The sequence below is a fragment of the Heteronotia binoei genome, chromosome 17, assembly GCF_032191835.1.
Source record: "Heteronotia binoei isolate CCM8104 ecotype False Entrance Well chromosome 17, APGP_CSIRO_Hbin_v1, whole genome shotgun sequence".
Lineage (NCBI taxonomy): Eukaryota > Metazoa > Chordata > Lepidosauria > Squamata > Gekkonidae > Heteronotia > Heteronotia binoei.
The window spans coordinates 30,332,270-30,354,407 of record NC_083239.1 but is presented as its reverse complement, the minus strand read 5'-3'; the positions used below and the strand labels follow the sequence as shown (position 1 = coordinate 30,354,407).

The 22,138-nt window shown below is 46.6% G+C and overlaps 3 protein-coding genes across 5 annotated transcripts in view; 1 reads left to right on the top strand and 2 right to left on the bottom strand.

Moving 5' to 3' along the window:
• Positions 1-4,411, top strand: part of EYA3 (EYA transcriptional coactivator and phosphatase 3) — a 75,873-nt gene extending 71,462 nt beyond the window's left edge. For both annotated transcript variants that reach the window (XM_060257904.1, XM_060257902.1), the window contains one exon: positions 1,524-4,411. In XM_060257904.1, the coding sequence (XP_060113887.1) occupies positions 1,524-1,604 (81 nt within the window). In that variant the 3' untranslated portion in view covers positions 1,605-4,411. The remainder of the gene's footprint in view (positions 1-1,523) is intronic.
• A 925-nt stretch (positions 4,412-5,336) lies between these two features.
• XKR8 (XK related 8) lies at positions 5,337-12,265 on the bottom strand. The gene is made up of 3 exons (XM_060257496.1): positions 11,343-12,265; positions 9,257-9,453; positions 5,337-7,621 (listed from the first exon to the last, which is right to left on the bottom strand). The coding sequence occupies exons 1-3, from the start codon at positions 11,663-11,665 to the stop codon at positions 6,882-6,884; spliced, it is 1,260 nt and encodes a 419-aa protein (XP_060113479.1). The 5' UTR covers positions 11,666-12,265; the 3' UTR covers positions 5,337-6,881.
• Positions 12,266-15,730: 3,465 nt separating this feature from the next.
• Positions 15,731-22,138, bottom strand: part of SMPDL3B (sphingomyelin phosphodiesterase acid like 3B) — a 17,775-nt gene continuing 11,367 nt past the window's right edge. For both annotated transcript variants that reach the window (XM_060257495.1, XM_060257494.1), the window contains exons 6-8: positions 21,100-21,280; positions 19,949-20,082; positions 15,731-17,028 (exon numbers count right to left, since the gene is read on the bottom strand). In XM_060257495.1, the coding sequence (XP_060113478.1) occupies positions 16,627-17,028; positions 19,949-20,082; positions 21,100-21,280 (717 nt within the window). In that variant the 3' untranslated portion in view covers positions 15,731-16,626. The remainder of the gene's footprint in view (positions 17,029-19,948; positions 20,083-21,099; positions 21,281-22,138) is intronic.

The window sequence follows — 22,138 nt, the reverse complement described above, 5'->3', positions numbered from 1 at the left end:
TACACATATAATAGGATTAATTATACTTAAGACTTTTTGGATTCATAAGCAGTTCATTATTGCTGATATACACCGTAATAGTATTTTTTCATAGTATTGTCTTTAGTCTTCACTTCATACCATGGTCCCTAGTGTTCCTTACCTAACAGCTTTCCATCTGATCCTAAACAGAGTTGCACCCTTTTAAGCCCACTGACTTTGGTGGATTTAGGAGTGTGGGACTTTGCTTAGGGTGGCCTTGTCATCCTCTTCTAAATGGAGAACTTGAGAGGGTCAGTGTCAGTCTTCTCATGGTTCATAGATAATGCTGCCTCGATTAAGCCCCCCAGCCAGGCATTCTTCAGGCAGCCGAGCATTTTGTCAGCAGCTGCCTAAAGCAGGTGCTCATCTGAAAATAAAAATATATCTGACTATTAAGGTTGGCAGAGTTTTGCCCAGGTGTCTCCAGCAGGTAGCGCATGAGCTATTAAGTACCTTGTGCAAATCCTGGGGAATTGTGAAAAGATCTTTTGGCTTTTGTGCTTCAGGCTTTTATTTCATAGGATCCCCCCCCCCCCCCCCCACATGTGCTGCTTAGCTGATAACTTTGTGCCTGGTGTTCTTCCTAGTTTATAGAACAGAACATGATCACGTGCCAGGGGAATATTTTTCATTACCCAGAAGTAGCTCTTGAGTAAGGTTGGCAGGCCCTGGGTTAGTTGATTGCATTTGCTGGTTAAAGCTCGGATTGATTTTATTTTGTATATAAGTGCTGTCCAGTTGCAGCTGATTTATGGTGACCCCAGCCAGGGGCTTTCAAAGCAAGGGAGAAGCTGAGGTGGTTTACCATTGCCTTCTTCTGCAGGGCCTTCTCTGGGGGTCTCCCATTCAAGTATGTACCCTCCTTAGCTTCCAAGATCTGCTGAGGTTGGGCTATATGAGGAGTGGTCAAACTTGCTTAATGCAAGAGCCACATAGAATAAATGCCAGATGTTTGAGAGCCACAAGAAAAGGAAGGAAATTTGGGGAGGGAGAGGTGGAAAGAAAGCAACTTTAAATGCCTTATCCAAGCCAGTTGATGAGGTGGTGGGGGTTTCAAGAGCCATGCAATAGGTGTGAAAGAGCCACATGTAGCTTCCAAGCTGCAGTTTAGTCACCTCTGGGCTATACCATAATGCTTTTCTTCCAATTCGCATAAAAATCTGTGGTACATTCCAGAAGAGACATGCCTCTCTCTTGCTCAGAGGAGGAAATGCCTCTCCTAGAGGAGGGAATGCCTCTTCCATGATGGGAGCCTGATCATCTGACACAGGCATGCAAAGAATGCTTCTTCTCTCTCCCCTGCAACTTTGGATTCACTGTTTTTATCCCTATGATGAATGAAAGCTTGCCTGGTTAATTGGCTAGGATGTCATTCCTTAAATGGCAGTCCATTAGCCTTCTTTCCCACACAGTTCATCTCCTTGCACTGAAGCTGTGGCTCCAGAGTAGAGACTTGCTGTGCTTGGTCCATTCGGTTAACCATGCTCTGTTTCTGGTTGCAGCACAACATGCCTTTTTGGAGGATCACGAACCACGCTGACCTGGTGTCCCTTCACCAGGCTCTTGAGCTGGACTTTCTGTGAGACCAACAGCAACTTTGGCGTGCAGCTCCCCGGACAGCCCCACTCAGCTTACCAAGAGCCTTCTTGGGGACTGACTCTGTTTTGTTTCATCAAGAAGAAACCTAGCTAGTGGAAGTGCACAGTAGGAGGCGCCACCCCATTGCTTTCTCCAGGACAGCTGCCAGCTGTGTGGTGAGAGTGCCTCCCGGTAAGCCATGGTCACCTTGGCGCATCGTTTCAGGAGCTTTAATCGTCCTCTGTTTTGGGTGAAGGGAATTTCTGAGACTGAACAGGGAGTGTCCTGGGCGGGGAATCTCCAGCAGCAAAGACCTAACTCACTGTGCGGCCTTTTTGTCGTATTATGATAAAAAAAAAAATAATGAAAAAACTTTTGTAGAGTAATTTTCATCACCTCCTGGCTCCCCTCTAGCTTTCTGAAACAAAAAGGAAGTTGAATAGATGTTTATTTTTGTATAGGAAAAAAAAGGTTCCGTAACTTTCCCTTCTTGCAGAAGCTCAAAACAGCAGCAGCACGTAGATGTTCACCAGGAGGTCATGCAACTACTTCTGTGTGCTGGGAGAAGAGGCGGGAGGTGGGTGGAAAGAGCTGCTCCTCCATGCCAGTCTGCCAGGGGCAGATGACAGCATGGCTGATTCCTTTCGTAATCAGCACCATGACGGGGTGGCTGTAAGGTGGCACCCAGATCCTTCTGAGCATCTTTCTCCAGTGAATGCCTGTTTGACTACCAAACTCAAGAGTACTCTGGCAGGATAGAATGTGGCTGATGGGAATTTCCTGAGCAACAGAAGAGGAAATGACTGGTCCATAGCCACATTTTGGATGTCCTGATTTCATCCCTGTTTCCATCACCCTTGCTCCATGCATACAGCAGAAGGAAAGCCCCCTTTTAATTTTTTTAAAAACAATTTGGCACTGCTACAGCTGTATGAGGCACAGGAATCCAGTCAGGAAAGCATCCTCTTTTCCTTCACACAGCAGTCTGCCTTCTTACCCTAGCGAGAGTCCAATCCAGTCGTTCTCCGTGGAGTCATTAACATTTGCAGCTTCCTGGGTGGGGGGAGAAGCTGGACAGAATGGGAGCCAGGGGTTTGGCGTCTCAGAGGACACATCTGGGAGAAGAAATAGCAAGCTCAAAAGCCAGTTCCCTTGGTAAGGAAGTAGGGATGCATACTTTCTCCGGCTGAATTGAACACTGATTTGCACAATGGCATCAACTGCAGATTCTAACAGGGGCAGATAAATTCACTTGAGAAAGACCACCCTGCCGCTGATCTGCTTGCATAGTCTTCTTCCTGCTTGATGGTCCCTGGCCTGCGAACTCTTGATGGAGTAAAACAGACCCAACAAGGAGTCAGAACAAGAACTCCTTTGCTTTGGGGGATAAACTGTGCTGTCTCTGACTAGGCAGTGTGGTGGTGATGTTTCAGAAGCACAGTGGCGTGGATCACCTCCCTCCCTCCCCCGCCCCAGCATCGTATCACTGCATCAAGCAAAGTTTGAAGCCTTCTTCCAACTTGAGTGGCTTTTCCATTGGAGGAAGAGCCAACTTGGAGAAAGTTTCTTCAGGCTGAAAGAAGGGTCCTTGGAGGATATTTGGATCCACCCAAGTGACAACCTAGAGTTGATTCTGTGCAGGGATGTGAGCACCCTGAAAAAAGTCTCTCTGCCTTCTTGCAAATTGCCTTGTTTCCATGTATTTTTAGGCAGCCAGCATCTCTTCAAAGTTAGTTGAAAGTCCATAGCAGGTCCTGAGCTGAATAAAAGTGCACCACACCTCAGGAACAAAGGCAACTTCTACTATCGCATACAAGTTGAACTTCTACTATCGCATACAAGGAGATTCTGTTCCCTACTTTTATGCATTTTTGCTGCTCTATGCAGACAGGCAGGATTTCTAGCTTGACTGGTCACTCCTGAGATTCACAGCAGAGCCATGAGTCAGCGTGAGCTTTGGGAATCAACTCCGTGCCTTAACCTTCCACCTAAACCTCCTATGAGTGAGCAGCTGTGTAAAGGGAGTTGCAGGCAGCCTTCAACCTTCCAAGTTATTTATTCCACCTTTAAACAAGGAATGCTCTTGGTAGACATAGCGGATGGTGGTGCCAAGCACCTGGGGAAAGCAGAAGGCACTGCTCTGCATTTTGGTTGGACTTAGAACTTTTCAAAAGCCATCAGTACTGCAGCAAATCTTTTCTGGGCTGTACAAAGGCTTGTTTTTGCACCAGATGCCAGTATTTATACCGTGTCTCCTCCCTGCCCCCTGATGTTAGTTGACTGATTTTCCTCAGGTGACAGTTACATTTTCATGTTAATAAAAGCTGTCCTGGTTCTTGTGTTACTAAACTCTCTGGCTGCGTTTCTCATGGGTCTTCGTGAAGAATTTGGAAATCATTTTTTGTCGCCTTCTCCTCATTTTTAGTTCTTTTCTGCTGATTTCTCCGTATGGCGTTCAAGTGTGAACTGGTGCCTCTGTGATGCAAAAGCAAACAGTTTCCTTTACCAAGCAGCTGTCCAGCTGGAGTTTGTTTTCATTGCAACCTGAACTCTCTCCCACTGCCCCCATTCCACCAAGTAAGAGGCAGGGGCTGCCACAGAGATCCACACATCTGCTGGTGTCTAAAAATGCCGATTCTCCCTCAGGGTTCCACAGACGACTAGTTTCAGGCAGAATTGGCGTCTGCAGTGCTTGCAATTTTGACAGGAGGGCATTAATGGCTGAAGACTCCTTGAACATCATGTTCTATGTAATGGGAAGTGTCCTGTGAACTGGAAAAAAAATTAAAGTCTTTTATTTTCTATAAAAAAAGTGTTATTTTCCTTTTTTTCCCCCACCTGAACATTCAGCCCGGAAACTGCACTTCTGGCTGGTAGGTCTTCTGACTGGTTGCTGAAGATTCTGATGTTTTTGCAGATTAACGTTTTGGCAGCAGCTCCCCCACAGTACTCATTTTATTCTCTCACTTCTTTTTCCTAGTGTTTTAATTACTCCGCTTGTCCCCTGCATTTGGGCTTACTTTGTGTTTTGTCTTTGCCTCCCACAGTAGCCATTTTATGGCTCCCTCACTCATTGTTAGAATGCCAAAGGTGCCCAGAGGTTCAAAGGCATAATGATCCTACTTTATGGATTGTATTTCAGCCTCACACTTTCTCCAAGGCGTTCAAGGGAAGGGTGCACGTGAAGCTGCCTTTTCAGACCATTGGGTCTTCCATCTCAGCCTTGCCCAGTCTGACTTGGCAGCGACTTTCCCAAGTGGAAGTCTCTCACATTCCCTCATGCCTGGTCCTTTCAACTAGAAATGCCAAGGACTGACCCTTCCACATGTTAAGCTGATACTCTGCCACTGAGCCATGGCTTCTCCCTATTTTTATTCCCACAACAACTCTAGGAGAAACCTTGGACTTTGCTCAATGTCACCTGTTGAGTAGGGATTTATTTTAAAGCAACTGTATGAAGACTAGCTTGGACCAGCCCTAACACTCAGCCCTAACCTACCTCACAGGGTTGTCGTAGGGATTAAAATAGAGAAGAGAAAAATGTAGGGAGAAAGTCAGGGTGTAAATACAGTAAGTTTTTCTTGATGTTCAATCACCATCTACCTTCTACCTGTGTTGTTTGATTGTCACAACTCTTTTTTTGCTACCATTCTGAGATACCCAGAAGCATTTCCAGTCAGACGCACCCCTTTCAGACATCTTCTGGGTCAGTGCTGAGAAAGTACAAGACTCCCAACTGTACTAGAAACATGTTTATTTTTTGTCTAAACCTCTTCATGAAGCCAATAAGTTAACATTCTCCACTGAACTGACAAACAATACAGAAAGTTGTACATGTAGCAATCATTTTACTTTTTTTTAAATGACAAGCAACCATGATGGGGGGTTCTGAATAGGACCCAAAGGACTGTGTGGCTTCCCTCTCCTTCAGGTGGAAAAGCAGCTGGGGGCGGGGGGAAAGAGTAACTGAGTGTGGAAAAAAATTTAAGGTAGAAAAGGTTAAGCAGCCACTTCCCCCTTCTCCCCTCCCCCAAAAAACTTCCATTTAACACCAAGTTTGGCCTTTGAGCTCCCATCCCCACAGTTTGGTCTTGTAAACAACTTTTTAAAATTAAAAATTGCTTTAGTTAAATTAACCGCATGCCAAAAGAACCATGCACAAACAGGATCACTACTCAGAACATGGAAAGTTGTGGGATGACAAACTTAGTTGTGAGACTGTTTGTGAAAAAGGCTGCCGGCAGCAGGAGGGCACTTTGGCCTAGCTTAAGGCTAAAGGAGTTAAATGGGACAACAAAGGATGCTGAAGAAGGGAAGGGAAGGCTAAAAGAAGCCTGTGGAACCATTTAACAGGACCCCAATACATGTAGAATCCAGGACTTTCAGGGGCAAATGACTGATCACAGCTGAGTGATCAAGCATTTTACTAAACTGGGCCATTAAGCCATTACACAATGTTAGCGTACCAGCAAATCCTAGTCTAAGCAGGTAATGTGTTGGCACACTAAACAACATATATGCCATTCGAATACACTGGCTACATGCAGGCAAGTTCTCCCCTCCCACCAACATTGTTTAAATTGGGCATTTTTTTGTCTTTTATTTTTATTTGCCATCCTCTTGTTCATTTTCTCAAGTGTTCTCTCAGACTTCATATGAAAATACTATGCCAGTGAGCAAGCTTATTCTCTCTGTTGGGCATAGCGTATTTCACAATTTTGCACAGCCAGGGTGATTATATGGGTACCAGTGCCATGTTCAAACCGGGCAACTATCTCATTGAGGAGGGGCTAACACTATCTTGTGCAATCTTGGCCTCTTCAAAAGCCCAAGTGGCCAGTCGAGATTGTTTTTCAAACCTCAGGAGTAGACTGAGCTTGCCTCTGAGGAAAATGACAGTCTTGAGAATATATGCTAGGTCCCAGTGAACTGCTCCTAGGGCACCTGTAAAGGCACCTCTCTCTTTTCCCCCCATGGTACTGATTGCCTTAGACATGGCCAAGTCAATCGATAGCAAAGAGAAGGTAAAAAAGACAGGAGATGCGCTGGTATGAAATTCATAGCAGATGTTCTCAGAGCTGTAATGCATACCAACTGGTCCATGGTTACAAAGTTCTCCCTGGATCACAGGGATCTTATTCTGAGATTTCTTGTTCAGGATTAGTTTATGCTGCAGTATTTTCTTGGAGGCAGCTTTAAACACCAAGCTCCAAAGAAGCAAACAATGGTTTCCCGAAGTGGTTCTAGCTAGTGTCTTGGAGGGCACCTGTGTTCAGCCTGGCTCAAAGATTCACGCTCCCAAATGCCCCATTTCGTTGACCTCGTAAGTCCTGCGAGAAGTCAGCAAAAAAACAAGAGAGTTTATATGTCCGCTGGTTGATGTAGCCTACAACTGGCTCTTGCTGGAAAACAGCCGCATCGCCACCCGCTAGCTCTCTGGTGTCTACTTCATCATAACTGGCCAGGGATGCAACTTGTAGTGTGGGGTGAAAACTGTGATAGTAGATGCATCGCAAAAAGATTCCAAGGCTGTAGCAGGGCAGGGCAGCGAGGATCGCGTACAGCACAGGGGAGTCCCAGCTCAAGGGAAGGTTGTACCAGACCCAAAAACAGGCGAGGAGGGCACTGTCCAGCATTAGGAACGTGTAGTAAATGATGCTGCGGTAGCGCGTCTTCCCCTCGGCCACATTGAACCAGCAAAAGTAGAGGACAACGGCTACCACTGCCCGATAAAGCCACTCAAAGCCGGCATGCTCCATGAAGTCTGTCTCCTGCAGTGTCACCCAGTGGAACATGGCAAACCAGACGCCCAGGAAGTGCAAGAAGACGTAGCTGGGGAAGAGGTCAGTGAAGAGGGCCAGGGACAGGATGCGGGGGCACACTAACAGGAAGTTCCACAGGAAGTAGACGGCGGAGGAAAGGATGCCCAGCTTGTGCTTGTCCCGTAGGAAGATGCGCAGGGACTGGTGGTAATCTAAGAGTGCCCAGGCAATGCATATGAAAGAGGTGCAAATTCCAAGTACTGCAACAAGACCAAGGGAGAGGACAGCTCTGAGACAAGGGGAGGTAAACTTCACAAGACATAGTAGTTATGGTGCAAAATTCGCTATCAGAATCACAGGTTTCGTGTACTGAGGAAAGGTAGGCCCTCTGTGAGAAAGGTGAATTTATAAATATACAATGAACAAATAACAGTGGATTTTGAGTTGCTAGTCCTTATGGCAAGGACAGGCTTGGAAACTAATGCCTAGGGGCAGTCTCAGAAACCAGAATTGCTAGGAGTTCTGGATTTACAGAGACCTGGTCTACTGTCGGCCAAACAGTAATGTGGTCCAATGGATGTACCATTTCAGGCTGCATTAAATGTTACAAGTTCCCCAACATTAATAATGGTTTCTAAGCGGAAACCTAGCACAGAACATGAAAGGCTAGGCTAGAACCTCTCTGTGTGATGTACCTTTTTTATTTGCAGAAAACTTTTACATGGAAAGGAAACACAAAAATGGGAATGGTCCCTGCCTCACCTGAAGTGGTACAGCCCCCTCCACCTCCTGAAGACTATACCATCTAATTTCCCCCCACAGGTAAGGCAAAAAATAGCATCTATGCAGAACTAAGAAATATTTATTCAGTATTCCCAACACTGGCTTTCACAGCACAGCTGGGAAGATTTTCAGCCCATTTTTTTCTGCACAAAGATTTCACAGCTGTGAGCCAATCCAGCTGCAAATGGTTGGCCATAGAGAAAAAGGCAGCAGCCTTTTAGAAGTAAAGAGCCAAATTGGGCCAATATTCAGGGCAAGAGCCAGTATAAGGAAGTCTGTTTACATAGCTGTTTGCATAACTGAAGCTATACAATTTAACATTATGGAGAATATACTTGTGGATTAATAATTAAAAAAATGTCTACAGCCACAACACTGACTATTTTGAGTTTTATTAAGAAGTGGTGCACATGAGAGCTCACAATAACAAATATGCACAAGAGCTGCCTGTGCAAACGTTTTAGTGTACTGGCATAAATCTGTGCATGGTTTGCACCTGTACTCTTGGTAATAGTTCACCTCTCTTATTTCCCTTTCTTTGAAGTCTTTCAAAGAAACCCTTTCACCCATAATAACCTTTTTTGCCATTCTCTTCACATCCTGGTTTTTCTAGCATTCTGCCCAACCCTCCAAAATAACTGGAAAAGATTTCATTTTCTTCTTCATATTTTGTTCTGTACTGAGCCATGTTTGAATCTAAAGCACGGGTCCCTGACATTTTTCAGCCTCCAGGCATCTTTAAAACTGCCACAGCGTGGTGGGGACAACCACAAAATGGCGGCCCAAAGAGGGGAAGCCAACAGTAAAATGGCAGGGAGTGAGGTTATGCATAGCTCTAACAATCTTTAACATTCCAGGTAGAAGCTCTCTGTTTAACAAGAAGCCTTTTAAAATGAACCTACTGCTTTAAAACGTTTTCTGTCATATCTCCAGTCATGCAGTGAAGATCCTTGTGGTGCTGCTGCCGAAGCAGTGTTTTTAAAAATCTGCCCAGACAATCAGATCGCCACTGCACAGCAGAGTACCCAATGCCAGAAGCAACCAAAATCCCTAGAAAACCTGCTTCTGGGCCCTGAATGCCAGGAACAATAGTTGGAAAGCCAGTCACTCACTCTGAAACATCTCAGCTTTACTCGTGTGCAGAATAATGTAGAGCCCTAGGGTGAGCTGCGGGGCACTTTCCAGGAAGGTCTCGAATATGCGCAGCAAGCTGATGTCATGGGAGAGGAAAACAGCATAGCCCCGATCAGCTTCTGATGCAGCTTCCGTCCAGCACACCTGAAAACCCACCTTCAGGGCATGGAGACACCTGCAACATGGGAAGCAACACCATTAACCTCAGAATCTGTTCTACACAAAATGCTGCTTGGTGGATACTTCCGGGCTGGGTCTCCGGTGAGGATACATTGGGCAGTAGAGCTAGTGGGGGAGAAGGCATCTCGGTCAGGGCTGAATGCTTCTCCTCTGTTTCCAGGTAACAGCCTGAGTGTGGCCAGAAACTTTTTTTTTAGTAAGGGAGGAAAGTGGGGAATAATGCCCTTATGGAAGATGAATGGGAACCAGCCTCAGCCTCTTCCACCTGCAGGTGACTGAGCCTGGATGTGATCAGATTTTATAGAACTGGAAGTCTCTTCCCAGCCAGAAGCAAATTGTTTGGATTGCAGTTTGTATATGCTATAGGCCATCAACAAGTCGTTATTTGCAAGCACAATGAATGGCCCCAACCTGCAAAGCCCAGGCTAACCCCTTCTCATTGGATTTCAGAAGCTAAGCAGGGTCTGTCCTGGCTAGTATTTGGATGGGAGACCCCCCAAGGGCTGCAACGCAGAGGCAGGCAAAGGCAAACCACCTCTGAACATCTCTTGCCTTGAAAATCAGTTGCCATCAGTCGGCTGTGACTTGTAGGCAACAACAACAAAGATAGTAAGTTATTGGGGGGGGGGGAATACAGATCTATTTAATTCAGCATCCTTCCCATTTCCCTCCCCCACAATAAAGTGGAACAGATCCCATGCCTGAGGATCATGGCATGAAAATGGCCTAATCTCAATGCATACATTTAATAGTCAGTGGTATACAGCCTCTGCACATGGAAGTTTAATTCGGCTGTCTCAGCAACCTCTAAATTTCCCTGCTAGCAGGAGCTTTAGAAGAGATGAGGAGCCATAATGATACCAGGAAGAGAAATAGGAAGGAAGGAGCAGCCAGACTCAGTCAACCTGTAGAAGCTGCTGTACAACTAAAAGCATTACTCTTCCTACTGTGATGAACCAGAGATGCTCCATCCTCCACATGCCAGGATATTCATCAAATGGACCTCGCTTCCCCATCCCTTCTTTCTCATCTGTTGTCCTGAGCTTATAGATACTCGTTACACTAGCTAATTAAAAACTCACATGTAACAGGGGTGGCCAACGGTAGCTCTCCAGATGTTTTTTGCCTACAACTCCCATCAGCCCCAGTTATTGGTCATGCTGGCTGGGGCTGATTCGTAGGTAAAAAACATCTGGAGAGCTACCGTTGGCCACCCCTGAGTTATATAAGATTGGGGAAAAAACAACTCATCTTTGACTGAATCTCACTAAAAGCAATCAGATTCTAATCCAGAGGCAGCTCAGAGACCATCAAGATTTTGGGGAGTACGAGGTTTTGAGGTAGTCTGACAAACAGAACTCTGACTCTAAAAAACTCATACTCTGAAAATCTAGTGGGTTTCTAAACTGCTCTGAGACTCAAATCTAACAGTTTCACAGCAAACCAATACAGCTTCCCTCTGAAACCATTAAAAACAGGATTGCTGGTAACTGAGGAAGAAAGGGGCCAAGAGGGAGGGCTTTACTCCTAGAGAACAAACTTGCTCTTAACATGCAGGGTCTTTTTGCTGGCAGCCCCCTGATGATAAACCTCCCACTCAAGGAAGGCTCAGCTGGGGCCCTTCTCTTAAAAACAAGCATTAAAACTCTCCCTTAGTAGAGAAGCAAAAATGCACTTTCATGTGGTTTTTGATATATCTATTTTGTATTTCTTTTATGGCTGTGTCTATATTGCCCGACACCCTTTGAAACAGACATTACAGACGTTTTTACAATCCTATTTAAAGCAGATACAAAAGCCCTAATTAAAACAGCTCCCTTTTGAATCCGGGAGGAAGCTGGAGCAGCAAAGATCCACTGCCTGCTGGGTAAGAACTTCCCCTACCTGTACAAGTATCCGAGCTGCAGGACGTGTACTATCAGCAGGGTCTGGTCTTTGAGCTGGTCCCGGTGCAGCTCTTTCGGGTCGCTCCGGTACCAGGCCCAACTGAAGACTTGCGTCGTCAACGAGGAGAGGCCCAAAAGGCCCAGCACCAGGCCGCCCCAGTAGTAATGCCCGGCCTGCAGGTAGCTGGCGGCCACCCACACATCCGCAGCCAGGTCCACCAGGAACGCCGCCGTGCCCATCAAGGCAAAGAGCAGGTCCAAGTAACGGTAACGGGGATTCCAGGGCTGGATGCACTTGGGGCCACATCCCGACCATGCCATGGCTCGGGAGGGTGGCAGGGGAAGCAAGCAGGCTGCGAGGGATCCGGCCTGGGATCTTTTTGCCCTCTTTTCTCAGGATCGCTGGGAGGGGCTGCGGCAGGGTGCCAAAGCCCCTCCCCTGTTTGTAGGCAAGGCGGATCCCTCAAAGCAAGATGACGCAAAAGATCCAGTTAGCCCTTCCCGAGTCCTGATTCTCCTCCTTAGTGCTTGGGGAAAGTGATATAGGGGGAGGATCCCCCCTCTTTATCAAAGCAGAAGGGATCTTTCTCAAGCTTCCCTTTCCAAACGCCAGTCCTTCTTGGGTCGTCCAAAGTCAGTCTTTTCCCCGCCTCTGCAGGACTAATCTGCGCCGCCTTTCCTCCTTCCGGCAGTAAACTTTGGATAGGGGTTCGAGTCCCCGAAGGGAGGACTTCTCTCCGCCGAGTTCCCCCGGCGTTTGCAAAGACCAATCTCCATGGTATCCCGCTGTCCTCTTCATGCGCTCCCGACCAACCACAAACTTTTCCCTATGCTGCGGGGCACCTCCCTCTTTCCTCCAAGCCTGGCTCCCTTCGGTGAAGGAGGCGGGGCAGCGGCGGAGGGACCAGCACGCCCTCCAAAGCGAGCAGGACTTCCGTTTCAGACTTTTGTGCGCGGAACTTGGGGAAGCAGAGCGCAATCCGTGCCGAGCCCGACGGCGATTGAGCGACTCCTTCCTGTTGAATCGGGGGTTAGAAAGGCTGCCGTGCAAAGAGTTATGAAACTGCCTTGCGGTATTTGTCTTTCCGACCCTAATCTGGAGGTATGAAGTAGCCTGTGGTCCGTACGATAACGGGACATCACGAGGCCCCTTCGCTTTGTCACTTTGGACTTTTAACAACTTGCAGTCTCGGAAAGCGGTCGTGGTCTCTCTAAGCGCTTGGGGCGCGCGGGAGTTGCAAAGCGGGAGAAGCCGAGACCGAGTGAATACCTGCAAACCGACCAGTTGCGACAGGAGTGGAACTCGAGCAAACATGATCCAAGTAGAACAAAATAGGAGTCAAGTGGTACCTTTAAGACCAATTTAGTTTTATTCAGAATGTAAGCTTTCGTGTGCTCTCTAAGCACACTTCATCAGACGAGGAATCGGGTAGTTTGCGCAGTGCATGCTTGGAAAGGCTTACTCATAAGTAAGACCAAGTAAAGTGGCCAGCTATACTCAATTGGATTTATGGTGGGTTCAGGATTGCGGCATCAGTGTGTTCCTGTGCGGCTACTAGGTCCAACTTGGAAATACTTGGAGACTTTGGGGGTGGAGCTGGGAGAGGGTGGGGTGTGGAGAAGGGAGGGGCCTCAGCATGATGCACTGCTATAGACTCCACCCTTCAAAACAGCCATTTTCTCCAGGGGAGCTGATCTCTGCCACTGGAGATTAGTTGTAAAAGCGGGAAATCTCCAGGCCGCACCTGGAGGCTGGCAACCCTAGTTGTGGATGTGTCTAACCACATATTTTGCACATTCTCTTGCTTTCACCTTTTCTAAATGTCCTTTATGTTCCTAACTCGTCCCCCCCCCCTTTTCCGTGGTTGCAATGCGGTGAAATAAACGCTGTAAACTCCGTGCCTCTTCAAACTTCAGTGTATGCTAATTCACCTAAAATCAGCTACTATGAGTGAGAGGTTAAGACAAATCGGCTTCGCTGCAGTGTGCAAACCCTTAATTCAGGCTCCTGTTCAACAACAGGACGTTCTCCCTTCCCGGTCCGGCCTTTCAAACTATAACCCGATAACCATCTGCTTCATATATGTAGGCTCGCTTAACACAAAGTCCCCTCTTGAATTTGTCCAGACCTATGAATTAAGAGCGCGCATAAACTGCCAATCCGCAAATGAGTCATGCAAATCTGCGTTAACCTTTTGCGTACAGCCCAGCACCAGGGCTCCACACTGAAGGGGGGCGGGGAGGATGCAGTAGCTGGACGTAATTTCTAGTTGTGAGCGAGCTTGGTTCACTTGGCCCCACTACAGTCTGAACTGAAAGTAAAAGGGGATTACACTGCCCTCCTTTGGTTGACATAAAGCACTGAGTGTTGGAATGTCAGCCTCCAGGTGGGGCCTTGAGATCTCCCAGAATTTCAGCTGTTCTTCAGAGATCAGTTCCTCGAAGCAAAATGGCTGCTGTGGAAGGTGGAGTCTATGGCATAGGTTACTGAGGTTCCTCCCTTCCTCAAACCTGTCCCTCACCAGGCTCCATCCACAAAATCTCCAGGAGTATCCCAGCCCAGAGCTGGCAACCCTGACTGTCAAACCCAATTTAAGGAAATACAAACATTTTTATAGCAATAAACGCAGAAGCACTTAAATATATAAAGTGTGTGGAACCAAAAACACACATTTCATACGTGCGCTTAATTCATAGGTCTGGACAAATTCAGGTGGAGACTGTGTTAAGCAAGCCTACATATATTAAGTAGATGGTTATCAGGTTCTAGATTGAAAGGCCGGGACCCGGGATGGGAGAACGCCATTGTCCCACATCCTGTTGTTGAACAGGAGCCTGAATTAAGGGTTTGCACATTGCAGTGAAGCCCGAAGCAGATTTGTCTTAACCTCTCAGGTATAGTCACTGATTTTAGGTGAGTGTGCATACACTTTGAAGTTTGAAGAGGCACGGAGTTTACAGCATTTATTTCTAATGTCAAGCACCTCCTGATGACATCCAGAGGCAACATGGTGTAGTGGTTAGGGCACTCAGACTAGGAGCTGGAAGACTCCGGTTGAAGTCCCTTCTTTGCCACAGAAGCTCACTGGGTGACGGTAGGTCAGTCACAGCCTCTTGGCTTAACCTACCTCACAGGGTTGTTTTGAGGATAAAATGGAGGAGAGGAAAGCGACATCAATTGCATTGAGTCCCTACTAGGGAGAAAAGCAGGATAGAAATGAAAAATATTCTTCACCAGCTGATGGCAGAATATCCATTTCCAGGGCTATTTTTGAGCAGGAACCCACAGGTGCACAGTTTCAGCTGGCTTGGTGTCAGGGGTGTGGCCTAATATGCAAATGAGTTCCTGCTGGGCTTTTCCCACAAAAAAGCCCTGTTTCTGTAACCACACTGTTGTCATTGTTTCCACTTTCTGTATGCCTTCTTCCTGACATTCTGACCTCTCTTTTCAGCAACACCTGCAAGCTTACTTTTCACCTCCACTTCATGTTCTGCATCCCCTTCCCCTTTCACATACTCCATTTTGGAGGGGGGCATATATGTAAGTTAGGAAAGGAAGAGTTCACCAAAGAATCCAGTATCTTTTACAAACAGCATTTTTTATTCAAAACTGTGCAGCTCACTCACAATAAGCAAGAGCCCCATGGCACAGAGTGTTAAAGCTGCAGTACTGCAGTCGGAACCCTCTGCTTCCGACCTGAGTTCGATCCCAGCGAAAGCTGGTTCAGGTAGCCAGCTTGAGGTTGACTCAGCCTGCCATCCTTCCGAGGTTGGTAAAATGAGTACCCAGCTTGCTGGGGGAAAAGTGTAGATGACTGGGGAAGACAATAGCAAACCACCCTGTAAAAAGTCTGCCGTGAAAACGTCACCCCAGAGTCGGAGACTGGTGCTTGCACAGGGGATCTTTCCTTTCCTTTCCTACTCACAATATCTTTCTCACTAGTTCTCATAATCTTTCCTGTGGCTTTCAAAAAATTATTAATTTGAAAACAGGGTGTATTGCATAAATGTGACCTGTGTTAACACAGGCCTAGATCTAAGAATTCATTAAGCAAGAAACTTCTGACTGAGATTGCATTCAGGTGTCATGATAAATGGGTCTGTCCATTCAGGGCATGAATGCTCCTCATTCCTGGCCCATGGGGCTCTGCCAGCTCCTCTCTCCTCCATGCTGCATGATTGAAAAAGATTCCAGTTTTTGGAAGTCATGAAGCTCCAACTGGTCCTGAAGTCCCCAAGGCAGTTGCTGCATTCCTGCCTCTCTGGACAGACTGATGTTGGCTGAGACACTGAGATGAAGCTGCACCTTCATCAGAAGAAGACACCTGACAGCAGAAAAAAGTCACTGCGTCCAACCCATTAGTAATATAAATCACACACACGCTATTTTAAGTCTTTGGAAAGGTGCATTTATTTTATCCACAATAATTCCGTGTTGTGGTCTGAACACTCCCAGGTGAGATAAAGTTTGGCTCTTTCTCCTCACAGAGGAGAGATGATTAATTAGCTATACAGTGAACACAAGACTGAAGGGGGGGGCTTTGTGTTTACTATCCCCATAGGTGCTTTCACACTCAATAACACACTTTCCACTTTCAACACACTTTGCAACTGGATTTTACTGCACTTGTAAACAGTCACCGAAGTGGACTGAAACTGCATTATTTAGCATGGGTGAAAGCACTGACGATATCTGAAAATATGGCCATACAGCAATGAACATGAATATTGCAAAACTGCCGTTTTGATTAATCGGAAGTTGTAGAATTTAGCTAAGGTATTCAAACAACTGATTTTTTTTTGCGGGGGGGGGGGGGGGGAGGTTGCTATTGAGGAAAAAAGTGCCCAACCTAACAATATTACTCGTTAAGTCTGCATTGTTAACAGGAAATATTGTCATAGATCAGTGGGCTTTATCTAGGAGGAATCATGCTCCAAAGTCTGTTATATTAAAATCAGCTGAATGTGCTTCTCTACTGTAAAACTTACAATCCCTTTCCAAAAGTCTTTGATTTCACGTTTTCACCAAGTGATAAAGACATGTTTTCAGGCCAGTTTCTGCAACAACAAAGGGACTTGTCTGCTTTAATGGGGCGTGTGCAGGGCTTTTTTCCTGGTGGAATGCAGCGGAACAGAGTTCCGGAAGCTCTTCATGGAAACAAAATTCTTTTTAAAGAAAGTTCATGAGGGGCACCCATGAGTTTTTCCTTCATTTCTCTCTTATGAGTTCTGGCACCTCTTTTTCCAGGAATAAAAGCCCTGGGTGCGTGTGTTAAATTCCACTATTTTCCCTCATTCCTGGCATGTTCCCGTGTGCTAAAGATACTCCAGAGCCCCATGGCCAAACAAAAGAAGAGCAGGCTCAATGGTGGGGCTGAAGATGCCACCGCACCACTTCTGGCTTTAACACACTGCTTGTATTTTGCAAAATCGACTTCCTGAATGGCACAGATATGGTCGGTCTGGCAGCTGCTGTCACAGTCCGTGAGGTCATACTGAACAGAGTTATACCGGTAGTACTGCTGAAGATGGTGGTTGTCCTTTGTGAGTTTCTCTAGCAACAGATGCATGGACTGGACCGAGCCATCAGGGACTTGGAAAGCTTCTGTCAGGCTGTACTCTTTCTCCCATTTGGGGACCCCCAAGTTAGCATGGGTGAGGTTTAGATAATAAGTCACCATGTCCTAAAACAGAACAAAAAAGCCAGAGTGATCCAGTGCCTAGAAGAGGGGTCTCCAACATGGTGACCACCAACACGTTTTCTGTTTTTAGAAAGTGGGCAGGGCCTGGTGGGATGTTTGCCCAGCAAGGCTTCTGATTTAGTCTGTAATTTTACTTGTTTATAATTTTAAATTGATTTTAACTGATTGATTGTCGACTTTCTGATGTAAACTGCCTTTAGTCTGCTTTGTGGGAGGGAGGGCTATAAGCCAAACTAAATAAATAGGCTGTGCAGATTTTTAAAATCATTGCTTTTGGCAGCAGCTGCCACCGGAGCACAAGGACTTTCACTATATGGTTGAACGTATGCTATGGCAGCTGTTTTATGACTGGTTACACCTCCTGTGGCAGCCATTTTGTGGCTGTGTTTACCATACTAGGTCAGAATTCCAAAGGTGTTTCATGGGCTCACAAAGGCTGGGGAGCCGTGGGCTAGAACATGGAAGACCAGCCTTCAAATCTTTCCATAAAAGTCTACAGGCTGATCTTAGGCCATTCACACACATTCTGCCTTAACAAAATTAGGAGGACAAATTGGGGAGGGAAGAATCACGTATGCCACCCTGAGCTCCTTGAAAGAAAAGACAGGTACAGACAGATGGCATTCAGAGACAATACTGGCAATGTTCCCTCTAAGCTGCAGAGTCTTGTGAGCAAAAATTCTACTTTGTAAGTTCCTGGCATTAAAGTTGTTAGCTACTGCATAAATTATTGTGATCTGGGGTTATCCTTCCTGAGTTAAGACAAAAATGTGTGAGCTGGAGGCTAAAAATCTGTGAGCTAGCTCACACTAACTCAGGTTAGAGGGAACACTGCTGGCAACTCTCTGCTAAATGTCTGGTATTAACAGGCACCAGAATGGCGATTACCAGAGACCATCCATTGAGCGACAGCATAAAAAAGCTGTCCTGGGGCAGTGTGGTGAATGAAAGCCAAAGCAGAATTACACTTTTCTAAGCCTGTTTTATCAATTTAGAAGGGTGTAATTCTGCTTAGAATAGCAAGATTCGAATCCAGGAGCACCTTAAAGAATGACAATGTTTTCAGGGTATAAGCTTTCGAGAGAGAAAGCTTCCTAGGTCAAATATCTAACACAGGGAGCTTTGACTGTCAAAAGCTTACACTCTGGAAATCTTTTGGGTCTTTAAAGTGCTACTGGAATCTAATCTTCCTCCTCTATAGGAGACCAACATGGCTATCCACCTGAAACAATCTGTTTAGGATGGCACTGTTGAATTGAATTGAATTTTATTCTTATATCCCGCCCTCTCCCGCCAAAAGGCGGGCTCAGGGCGGCTCACAGACATGGCGAGCCATGATTTGGTTAAAACAGATAAAAATGATTTAAACTGTCAGAAACTAATCCAATCTTAGCTCATGCAGTTCCATAGGTGGCACTGTGTAAATCGCCTTCTCTCAGTCCTGCTCAAGCAGTGTAAATAATTTTGCCACCCAGGCCTCTAGCCAGGATTTTGAAGGTCGGGGACACTTAGTGGCTTGCTGCTACCAACGTGCAACTCAGGGTGCTGCTGGACCTTCCCTCTAGTGATTCCCGTGGCTCTCTACTCTCCCACAGCCACCGCCATTGTGGCAACTCAGGGCACTGGTCCAAACCTCCCTCTCCCCTCTGTCCTCTTGCTGCTGCCACAATTTAAATTGCACGGGAGGGACACCCAGGAGCAGCTGCTGCCCCCCCACACCATTTAAAGTTGATCGGTGGGCTGTTAAATTGCACAGGTGGCCGGCAGCTGCTCCTGGGCGCCCCCTCCCACATGATTTAAATTGCATGGGAGGGAGGGGGCAATCCCCACTTTCTCAGCTTTTACCCCCCCCCCATGGCCCCTCAGGAGAGGGGCTGCTTAAATTGCGCAAGAGGGGCAGCAGGCGTAGCACTGGTCTCCTGTGTGAGTTAAAGGGCCCACTGATTGGTGGGCCCTTTACAAGGCATGGGAGGGGTGGTGGCTCCAGCATGATTTTCACCCCTGTGGTCCCTCAAGCAGGGATGGGGGGAGAGGGAGGGAAGGTCGAGGGCCTTGAGCAGCAGCACCCTGACAGGATGTCAGGGGCAAGGCCCTCACAGCCCCCCGTGGCTACGGGTCTGCTGCTGGCCCCCCAAACACTTTATACCAAGTTAGTGACTTGGGCCTCACTACACACACCCATCCCAGCAAACAGACTTTCTTCCCCTAATCTATACAGAACAGCCATCCTTCATTCTCATGACGTTTTAGATTTGGGAGGGGATATCAAACTGTTTCCCCTGTGTGGTCTTCTCCCTCCAAATTGCCCCACCACTTCTGTTTGGAAGCACAAAGGCAGCACTGAAGGGTGTTGGAGAAGTGATTTCTACTAGGAAAGCAACGTGAGGGTAATGGCTTTAAAATCTTCTTCCCCATAGCACACTCGGGGCTGTAGCCAGCAGTGGGGGCACAAGGGCAGTTTCTCCTTTGAAAGAGAAGATTAGGGAAGACTGAGTGGGGATGCTGCAGATTCTAGGAGGAACCATCCCTGTGCCTCCTTGCTGGCTATGGCCCTGCTGCAACACTGCTTTTTTGTAGAAGCGACACAATACCGAACCAGGGAGGAACTACACAGGACTACATACTCTGTGGCTCTGGCCCTAATAATGATTAGAAGAGACGGCTGTAACTGTATTGCTGCTGCTGTTTGTGCATCATCTGACACCTGGCTGGCCCTATACAGCGACAAATGGCAGTCTCACCAGAAGGTTGACCCAAAGAGCTGATTTCCTGGCCTTTTGTGTGATGTATCTTTATTAAGTTTCCTGGCCAGACAACTCTCAATGGGTCTTGTTAGGTCACTTTAGATACTAAAGTCTGATTTGCAGGAGACAAACCTCAACGGTCAAAATCTACCTCCTACCTTCAGCAATAGGGTCTCTTGGTCATACATGAAGACCCGGATGCCGGGATTGTTGGCTCCATTGTGCACCCCAGGCAAGGTTGTCTTCCATGGTGTGACAGCTGGAGCTAAAAACATGACGCTTATTGGAGAACCTGAAAGAAAATGCCAAATGAAACATGCGTAAGAAAACGTGCATAACTGACCTTGTATGACAGCAAGTTACACATACGCATGAGCTGCATAATAATGGCTACCAATAATGTACTGGGTTTGCTTCAAGGTGCTGGTCTTAATCTTTAAAGCTTTTACTCTCGAAAGCTATATGGCCAGGGTCCACCATACCTTAGGAACTGCCTTTCTCCGCATATGCCCCAGCGAGCACTTCGGTCCGTGTCAAAACCAGTTGACAGCATACCTTAGGAACCGCCTTTCTCCGCATATGCCCCAGCGAGCACTTCGGTCCGTGTCAAAACCAGTTGACAGTCTCCAGCATCAGAGAAGCCAGGCTTAAGTCAACTAGAGCCAGGGCCTTTTCCGCTGCACCCAGCTGGTCGAATGAGTTGCCGGAGGAGGTTAGGGCCCTGCGAGAGCTTCTATAGTTCCGCAGGGCCTGTAAAACGGCACTCTTCCAGCATGCTTTCTCATAACGGTAACATCTATAGCAACGGATTAGGCCCATAAACCTAAACATACTCTGGATTTCTCTTACCACACTATGGCATTCCTTGGTCCTCTTTGGAACATCTAATACTGACCAACTCGCCATCTGCTATCACTGAAATTCTAACTACCTATGAATTATTGCATTAGCACTTATTGATATTGATGTTTTAATAATTGTTTTATGTCTTAGGTTTTATTGCTGTTTTATCTTGTTTGGTCATTGTTTGACCCTAACACCTGTGAGCTGCCCTGAGCCTGCCTTTGGCAGGTAGGGCGAGATATAAATAAATAAATTAAATAAATAATACTGAGTTGGACTACTGATCTGCTGAGGTCAGTACTGTTTATGCTGAATGTCAATGGCTCTCCAAAGTTTCAAGTCGAGGTCTTTCACATCACCTCTGGCTTGATCTTTTTAATTGAAGATGCCGGGGATTGAACCTGGGACCCCATGCATGTCAAGCAGGTGCTCCACCACTGAGCCAACAACATCAAGAAAAATATACCTCCATCGCTGTAAAAAATTCTAAAGCTATCTGTGTGATGATGCCCAAAGAACTGTGCCACAATCACTGTGTGATGCTTCTGGATGATTTCTGTATATCGTTGATTAAAGCGCTCTCGGAACCATGGCATTCCTCGCTTCTTTTCAAAGAAGCCGGGTGGGACGTGGCCAATAATATAGACCTGCAAAGAAAAGGAGATGAGTTGAGATGGCAAGAAGGGAAGCACACTGAGGTCCAGCTGATACGTGGATGCAGGCCTGGCTCTGAATTCCTGTTCAGTGACAAATCCACTGGGCAGCCACATCTTAAATGACCCAAGTCTCAGTTCCTCATCTATACAATGAGAACAACAGTGACTTGCCTCCTTTGTTTTTTGGGGGCTGAGGATCTAAACCATTTTCACCCAATAACATGCTGTTTAAACCATTAGTTACTGTTGAAATGCTTTGACATTGCAGGGGAGATGTATTAATCTTGTGTATTCGCAATGGCAAAATTTATTTTTCACGGGTATTTTACTGAATGCATTTCACAGTCCAATAGAGGCATCTGCTTCAATTCCATTTTTATTTTCACCTTGCATCTGGTGTAAAGTGTGCTTTTGAGCTGCAACTGACTCATGGCAACTCCATGAAATTGCACTTCTTGGGGTTTTTTAGGCATGAGATGAGCAGGGATAGATTTGCCATTGCCTTCCTCTGCACAGCAACCCGACTTTCTTGATGGTCCCCCATCCAAGTACTGACTCTGCTTAGCTTCCCAGCTCTGATGAGATCAGGCTGGTGTGGTCTATGAGGGCTGCTACCAACACTCCCTCTAAGCTGCAGGGTCTTGTGAGCAAAAATTCTACTTTGTGAGCTACTGGCTTTAAAGTTGTGAGCTCCTGCATAAATCAGTTTGCACTGGGGGCATTTTTCCTGAGCTAAATGACAAAAATGTGTGAGCTGGAGGCTAAAAAACCTGCATTAGCTCACACTAACTCAGCGTAGAGGAAACACTGCCTTTTAAGTAGGCAGGGATGAAAACTCTGAGAGAGCTG

Excerpts from the sequence above, each read along its gene's own strand:
- XKR8 (XM_060257496.1), bottom strand. The coding sequence starts at position 11,665 with ATGGCATGGTCGGGATGTGGCCCCAAGTGCATCCAGCCCTGGAATCCC. Across the intron at positions 9,454-11,342 it reads CAGCTCGGATACTTGTACAG|GTGTCTCCATGCCCTGAAGG; the intron begins GTAGGGGAAGTT and ends CCCATGTTGCAG. Across the intron at positions 7,622-9,256 it reads TAAAGCTGAGATGTTTCAGA|TACTTGGAATTTGCACCTCT; the intron begins GTGAGTGACTGG and ends GTCTTGTTGCAG.